Raw genomic sequence first — 8,362 nt, 5'->3', positions numbered from 1 at the left:
GGAGGGGCCCGGGAGCCCCGCGCTGAGACTCCGGCCGCGCCGCGCAGGGCCGCCCGCTCTGCGCTGACAGCCGCGCCCGCGTCCACCCCGCCGGGGCGCGCGCCGGACATGCCCCCGGGGTGCGGCGGCGGGGACCCCCGGGCTTGCCTCCGCCCAGGGCCCCCTGCCCCGCCCTTGGGCGCCCCGGGCCCCTGCTGAACACGCCTCCCGTACGCCCGGGTCCCTCCGGCCCGCGCGCAGCCCGGCCCCAGTGCTGTCGGTCCCCGCGGGGCTATGGGCTGATGGGCGCCGTGGGATGCAGGATGCGGAGGGCGCCCGCGCGCCTGCTGCTGCCGCTGCTGCCGTGGCTGCTGCTCCTGGCACCCGAGACCCGGGGTGCGCCCGGCTGCCCCGTCCCCATCCGCAGCTGCAAGTGCTCCGGGGAGCGGCCCAAGGGGCTAAGCGGCGGCGCCCCCAACCCGGCGCGCAGGAGGGTGGTGTGCGGCGGCGGGGACCTCCCGGAGCCTCCCGAGCCCGGCCTCCTGCCTAACGGCACCGTTACCCTGTGAGTACCCTACTCGGCCGGCCCGCCCGAGCCGACGGCAGGACGAATGGGGACTTGACGGGAGGGACGGGAAGAGGGGGCCTGGGGCGCCACCGCCACTTCAGACCTCTGGGACCGGCGGCGTGCAGGCGCCGAGAAGGCAGACTCGGAGAACTGGAGGAGAGGTTAGGGCTCCAGAGGTGTGGACGGGAGGGGGGCCTCCAGGGGCCGGCGCGACCCAGAGAGAGGGACCGCGGGCGCCCGCTCACCTGCACAGGTGAAGGGCAGTGCACGCTGGCGGGACGCCCACGCCCCTCGAGTTTCCAGCCTGGGCTTGTGTTGCGAACTTCGGGGGCCTGAGGTGGGTGGGAAGGCGGGGGGGGGGGGGGGGGAGGGACGGAGAAATCTCTGGAAAGGTCGACGCCCGCGGCGCAGTAGGTGGCTGTGGTCGTTACCACCGTGGACGCGTCCCTGGTCGGACGGGAGGAGACTCCCGGGTTGACCCGGCGGGCCAGGCTCCTCCAGTGGGGGGCGCTCCATACGCTCCCCGAGTCTGGCAGCCCGGCTTCCAGCCGGTTGATCTCCTTAGGGCCGGCGGGAGGGTAGCTCGGAAAAGTCTGTCCTTGGGGTGCAGGCGCCTGTGGTCTGAACGAGACCCCGGCGTCCCGATTCCTCTGGGACCCCTCTCCCGCCGCGCGCATCTGGGAAACGAGTTCTGCGCTGCGTCCTGCCTCCCTCTCTCTCCCATCCCTCCCCTGAATAGGATACCGCCTCAGGCTCTTTCTCGATGGACTTTTTAGAGCAAAGATTTCTAAGAAAGAAACCTGGCCGAGGAGGTTCCTTCCTCCCCAGCCTCCTTCCGTCATCCCGGTTCCCTTCCCAGGCAGAGACTTATTAAGCCCTCACGTTGCTGGCCACCCGACCCCAACCCTACCCGACGGGGCGTCCGAAGTCCCCGCCACCGCAGGAGAGTTAGCGACCCCTCCCCACCCCAGCGATTTCCTGCGCGGACCACGTGCTCGGAGCTCCACGCACGCCCTGTGGGGTGGAGGGTCGGGCCCTCGCGGCGGCCCTTTCCTTTCCCTTTCCTGTCCTGGATCCAGCCTGCGAGCCGCTTCCCCTTCCCTGTCCTCCTGACCCCAGTGGCGACCGTTTCCCCTACGCCCCTTGCCCGAGTCGGGGCTGGCTCACAATCCACCCGATTGTGTCCAGAACAATACAGTAACGCCTCTGGTTGGGTGAGTTCAGAGGCTGCCCGCTTCCTGACAGAACAGGACTGGTCAGCCTCTGACGTTGGCTGCCTGGCCTGCATTTTCTCCCGCTGGGGCGTGTGTGTGTGTGTGTGTGTGTGTGTGTACACGCGCATTGGGGAGGTGGAGGCAGTATGCCTGTTCTCTCCCACGTCCCAGCAGCTCAGAGATGTGGCCTTGGCCTGAGAAGGCAGCCGTGGCTGCTCCTTCCAGGTCCTGCTGCGTGTCCACCAGTGTTGAAGGGTCCAGACAGGCCTGACATTCCCCAGCCCACTCAGTTCTGGAGGAGAAAAAATGCTTGCTGTGTGGAGTAGCTGGGCCATGACAATTCAGTTCCGAGAGGGGTACGTGTGTCTACACCGGGTCTTGTGGCTGTGCTCACACACCGGGGAAGGAGGCTGTCTGTTGGGATTAGGGAACCCGAAGGTACTGAAGGCAGAACGAAGGGGGAGAACATGAAAAGGTGGCTTGGCAGTACACATCTTAGAATGATTTGGCAGCTAATCCTTTCCAGCCGTGGCTGATTCCCACCGACGCCACTCCAAGGTGAGCGCAGGGCCAGCTCTGGGTGAGAATATATTGTGACAGGGTGGCAGCAGACACAACTGCCAGCTCATCTTCCCAAACCACCCCCACAGGAAGGGCCCCTTTCATCCTAGGCCACTGACCTCGCTGGTTTAAGATACCTTCCAAAGGAATCGCCCCCTGAGCCTGGCTGGACATCCCCACAGGGAGAACAGACGGGGCAGGCCAGAGAAGACCCTGAGCGCCCCCGGCCCATCCGCCTGGAGTGGGACCGAACCACAGCCGGGGACATATTTCTTAGGTTCTTCCTCCCACCCCCCACATAATCCTGATCCTGACTGCTGCCCACCTCCCACCCACCCACCCCCACTCTCCGCCCCACCATGCCGGCTCCTAAAGGAAAAAGAAGCCACGTTCTTCAGTAGAAGCGGGGCGGGATTCTCTTCCCTTGGCTCAGTCCCTCCAGCACCCCCATCCCTACCCCAGCATGCATCTTGAGGGAAGAAGGAAGAGAGGCCTGAAAAGGGGCTGCCGCCTCAGCCTGGCAGCAACAGCAAGAGGCTAAGAACACGAAAACCTCCTCCACGCCCTCCCAAACTCCTCCTCCCTGCTCTTTTTCATTTTCCACACCAATTTCCCCTTTCACCTTTTTGCCTGTCACCTGGTGCAAACAACAGGACTTGAGCCAATCGTTTTTTGCAGTGGCTTTATCCTCCCTCCTCCTCCCCTGCTTTCGTCCCGAGTGGCCACCAGATCCCAGACCCTCCACACACCACCCTGCTGAAAGGTCCTCAGGGGAAGTGGGACGCCACCTTGGGAAGCCCAGCAGGCACTGGGTGCTGGGGCCGTTCAGGCCCAGAAAGTGCTAGAGAAGGTGTCTGTGGGCAAAGACCCTCCCTCAGAGAAGGCCTGAGAGCAGCTCAAAGGCTATTTCCCTCACGAAAACCCTTCCACCTCCACCCTATTATCTCAGCTTCTGCCTTCTGTTTTCATAGACTACATGCCCCCTCCTCCCCCTTCACTTCCCCTCCCCCCTCTAATGGATTTTCATTCGCAGTTTTCCAGGCAAGCACAACTCTTGGCTTCCTTCCTGATCCATCTGTCCCACCCCATCCCACCCCCAGTCTCGAGGCCCAGCCCGCAGGACAGCTGTGGGCACTTATGCTCCTGTCCTTTATGGGGGACTGTCCCAAAGGGGTGGCTTATTCAGGGAGGACGTGGGTGTGGGAGGGAGATGCAGACCACCGTGAGCCTCCCACCCACCCCTGGGCAGCAGCTGATGGGCCTGTTCTCTGGTTCTCAGCTCTGGCAGTTAGAGTGAGGGGGAGGGGGCATTCCAAGGAATTCCAGGGAAGGACTGATAACAGAGAACTGCCCAAGGAAATCTCCTAGGAGGACATCCCAGGACATCGGAGCAGCGCCACAGAGGATACCAGCCCGTGTCATAAATTCCTAGACCGTTTGCACTGAAAAGGGCCTTGGAGATCAGCGAGTCCAGGCCTCGCTAACAGTCACCCGCTGGCTCTCAGCAGCTTCAGGACTGGTCACGTTCTCCTAGCGGTCTTCTCGGTCAGGGACTCCCTGTTCACCTGGCTAGACTTGAGACCCAACAGACACAAAAGCTGCTTTAAAAAACCCTGTTCCTTCCCAGCAGGACCCAGGCCCTTTTGACCTGGGAGCATTCCAAGGCTGGGTGGGGAGGGAGCCAGACATGGGACAGGTCACTCAAATTCTCCCAGAGCCAACAAACCCTCATCCATTCAGCCTCCCAGGTTAGGGGAATGTGTGTGTGTGTGGGGGGGGGGTGCCCACCACATAGGGGAGGGGGCATTTGTCACACAGATGTGCCTAGCCATGTCTGGGTCCCTTTGCTCTGAGTTTGGTGGTCTTCAGAAGCACCATGGGGGGAGGGGCGGCCCCTTCACTTCGCTCCAGCCTCAGGGAAGTGGTTCTTGAGCACCAGTCTCCCTCTGGACCTCCAGCTCTGGACTAGGCTTCCCCTCAGTGCCCCTCACCCCAGCCACCAGGATCCAGTTAGGATAGTTTGGGGCAAAGTGTGCCAACTGCCATGCAACATAGCCTGAGGGGAGTGGAATGATGCTGGCTGGAGGGGCGGGCCCAGACCAGCTTCCCCACCCCCTTCTCCTCCAGCCTCTTTCCCCCATATGGTTCTCATAAGGTCTGGGCTCAGAGACAGCAGCCAGAGGAAGTGGCTGTGTACAGAGAGCTTTTGTGAGGGGAGGAGGGGGGGAGGGGGAGAGAGTGAAGAGAAAGAAGGAAAGAAAAGAGGGAGAAGCAGAAGTGGGAGGAGGCCAGGACACTCCAACACACTCCCTTACCCTCCAGTGGTGCAAGGTCTCAGCTGCAACACCCCATGTGGGGTTTGGGACCCAGCCCATCTGAAATGAGGGCCCCAGAGGAAGTCTTAAGTCCCTGACTCTTCCCACCCTCCTGCTAGAGGAGCTGGAAGTCTTGGGATCCCTTGCCCTTAGGGTTCCCCCACCCGTGCAGGATGTCAGGGTCCATGGTCCCATCTCAGGGCGAGCACTGGGCAGAGAACAGAGCCCTCTGGGGTTCACTGGTTGAGTCCTCGTGGCACCAAAGAGACTAGGAAGCCATGAGCTGAGCTCCAAAGACAACACGTATAATTCAGCCCCCAGTGGGTCCAGGACCCAGAATGGATTATTTGGCCTGAATTATTCAGAACCAGGGCACGAACCCAGCCATTCCTGATCCCCTAGGAATCCCTTTCTGCTGGCTACCATGGATCATCCCTCAGTGTTGGGGTGGGGGCAGCAATCCCTCGCTTTAGGGGTGAGTCTGAGAATTTCCCCAAAGACAAAGGCAAACCAATGTAATTTGAACCTAACCAGAAATTGACCCTTAAATTTGGGGTCATGTTTTTAATGGGAGAGAGTGTTTCTAAGTTTATGCCACATGGGAGTCATTGGGATAAGAACCCTTTCCTGGAGGAGAAAACGTTCCAGCCACCTCTGAGTCGATCCCTGGCCTTCCAGTCAATGGGCTTTCCTCACCAAAGCCCAGAGAGGGGAGGGGAGTTCCCCAATGCCACACAGCCTCGACCTTGGACCCTTCATTCCCTCATCATCCTGAGGTAGAGACTGACTGCCCTGTGCCTCCTTGGGATCTGACTGAGAGCAGGGGAGGAGAGAGGAGGGAAATGGCCCTGGGCTGAGGAGCCAGAAGGAAAATCCGGTATCTGCAAGGAAGGGGCTGCTCAGAGGGGCTGTTTATTTTCATTCCCCCAGCCCAGCCGCTCTGTTCTATTTAGAGCTCAGACACTGACAGGACAAGGCTGCCTCCTCCCCTTCCTCCCTCCTTGGGCGGCGGGGGGGGGGGGGGGGGGGGGGGGCCGGGGGGGCATCCTTCCCAAACTCCAGAACATTCCTTTGTTTTTAGGACTGGGTGACAGGGGTGGGAGAGCAGAGAAACTGGAGTTAGCTAACCTGGGCAGCCTCCCAGGACCCATCTTTCCAGGCCCTGGGAGTGGGGAGAGGCAGATGGGGGAGCAAAGGGTGTGTAAGATGGATGGGGCCAGGTGAGGGGCAGGGGAGCCAATCTGTCACAGAGGAGCCAGGAATGGGGGAGAGGGAGCAGCCTGAGGAGGGAGTTCCAGCCTGAACTTGAGGGGCCAGACATCTCCCAGCTGGGAAGGGAAGGCTGAGCGCCCCCTCCCCCCAGGGCCCTATGCCTGCTGGGAACTGTGTAGTGAGGCAGAAACCCTAGACTTCAGGCTCCCAGAGTCGCCATGTCCAGGACGGGAAAGGCCATCAAACACTAGAAGGGGTGCGAGTCTTCAGTAGAGACCCATCTTTTGCAGAGAAGAAAGCCCCAAGAGAGGGGCTAGCCTGCCCAACGTCACAAAGCTCCTAGCCAGACCCCAGGGCTCCTGGCCCAGTCAGCCTTTCCCCACACTGACCAATGAGATGGCATCCCTGGGGACAGCAGGGGCGATATGCTAAGGATTTGGGAGCCAGGAAAAGGGGGCTCCCACCCCCAAGGATAGCCTAACAAGTAACAGTGTACTTAGGAGACCACTGTCATCACTCGGAGTGTTTGAAATCAGACTCACCCAGGAAAAGTGGGACCAGGTTCTCTAAAGCATTCCTCCCAGTGTTTGCTCTCCCTCTCCCCCTCAGCTTCTGGACTATTCACCCGCTATGGTGGTCCAGAAGAGCTGTACTTGGAGCCGGGTTAGCTCCTAGCTCCGAAGTGAGTGCTGGCAAGACTGACCTGGGATGGGAGTCAGGGGAAAGGTAGGAGGAAATTGCCTCCTGACTTGGGGAAAACCAGGGTTCAGCATGAACTGTCTATTGACTACCCCACCTTCCCTGGACCCCTGTCCCTCCAGACACCCATCCATTCACTCAGCCAGTGCCTGCGGTGTGCCCAGCCCCAGGCCAGGAGGTGAGACACCTGCTCTCTGCCCTCAGGGCCTTGAGTCTTGTTGTGGAGACTGGATACAGACACTCAAAGCAAGACAAAATCAGGGCCTCAGGGCTCCCAAGGAAAACTTCTGGGGTGGAAAGACGAGAGATGATTTATACTTATGTATAAACAACTGATAACAGATTGATCCTTTCAAGTTTACTTACATTTAAAAAGAAACTCACTTTCTTTACTCAAAATCTTGGCTCCCTGGTGGTGAGATTTTGGGCCATGTTTGGAGGAAGTGTTGAAGATGGATTGGAGTAATTTCCCAGCTTCCTCAAATCAGATGCACACAAACATTCCAGACACATCTCCTGTCTGACACATCCCCCTTCACCTTCCCTGCATGGAAGAGTGTAGACACCCTGTCTCATTTATGCTCTTCATTCACTGAAGTTCTAGTGTGTTGCACAGGGCTGAGCACACAGTTGGTGTTAGTGTAAGTTTGAAGAACACATGAATGAATGCCTAGGTGTGAATGATCACAGCTAGGGTGCTGGGGTCCCCAAAATCCCCATCAAAGCACACTGGCCACCTACCACAAACACCTGCTCACCAAGACAGGGTGCCTTGTAGAGAGGAGGGGTTAGAGAAAAGGAGACAAGAAAGCCCCATTCATAGAAGCCATTTCCAGACTGTTTTCTCTCTTGACCTTGACCTCAGGCCCTGCCTGGACAGCCCAGCTTCAAAGCAGAAGCCAGAGGCTGTCTCAGGACATGACCCCGTAAACCTTGGGGAAGGAAGGCCCTACCTGACTCTCCTGCTAACAAGTAGGGGTTCAGGGCTGACTGGACAGACTTCCAGCCAAGGGACAGGATCGTGGAAAGGAGAGGCGTGTTGATGTCCTCTCCAGCATTTATGTCCCCTGCAGTCAGGCTGAGTGGACACGAAAGGCCGCCTTTAGCCTGAGGGTGGGCGCCAAAGCAGAGCCTGTGGGCCAGAGGCAGTCTCACTTTTGGAGAACCTACTGTCCTATCACCCACATCCATGTGCTCCCCCATCCTTCATGACACATAACCATTACTGCTAATTGACAGAGTGTGATATTTGGTAGTCATTTAGTTAATTAAGCATTTATTAATTTCAATTTTGTAGCATTTATATTTCAGAGGCAGTGATTTTTTTTTTTTAAGGTTTTAGACATCTCTGTGAGCCCTGGAATTGCTCGAAGGCCCTGGGCACTGTACCTGCAGGAGAGGCTGAGAGTGTAGCATCACTTTGATGCTCAGGGTAGATTATGGGCCTCAGGCCATGTTGGTGTCAGCAAGCGGACCACCTTCCTTCCCTCGCTGTGGTCTCCCTAAGACACTGCCAAGGTGCCAGCGGCAGGTGTGGGAGATGGGGCCTTCACAGCCCAGAAGGCCTTGGTGATGGCCTAAATTCCAGGCTCAGACTCTAGAGAGCATAGACCCAGTGTCCAGACCTGCGGTCCTTGCATCTCTGTGTTGGGTGGGGTGTCTTACATGTATGACTAGTCCCTGCACATGGGAGAACCATTTGGTTCAGGCAACTGCTGGCCCCACGCTCTACAGAGTAGTGCCCACATGACCTCTACAGGGTCATCTTTGATGTCAGGCCGGGATCTGGTGAGTTCCTGTGGCTTCCCAGAGGC

The 8,362-nt window shown here is 58.9% G+C and overlaps 1 protein-coding gene across 1 annotated transcript in view; it reads left to right on the top strand.

Annotated features, from left to right (window-relative positions):
- Nucleotides 1-210: 210 nt before the first annotated feature.
- Nucleotides 211-8,362, top strand: part of ADGRA2 (adhesion G protein-coupled receptor A2) — a 34,436-nt gene continuing 26,284 nt past the window's right edge. The window contains exon 1 of the mRNA XM_008146178.3: nucleotides 211-544. Coding sequence (XP_008144400.2) covers nucleotides 282-544 — 263 coding nt within the window. The 5' untranslated portion in view covers nucleotides 211-281. The remainder of the gene's footprint in view (nucleotides 545-8,362) is intronic.

The sequence above is a fragment of the Eptesicus fuscus genome, chromosome 8 (genome assembly GCF_027574615.1).
Source record: "Eptesicus fuscus isolate TK198812 chromosome 8, DD_ASM_mEF_20220401, whole genome shotgun sequence".
In the NCBI taxonomy this organism is placed as follows: domain Eukaryota; kingdom Metazoa; phylum Chordata; class Mammalia; order Chiroptera; family Vespertilionidae; genus Eptesicus; species Eptesicus fuscus.
Note: the sequence above shows the minus strand (reverse complement) of the source record. Positions and strands in the feature narration are given on the sequence as shown.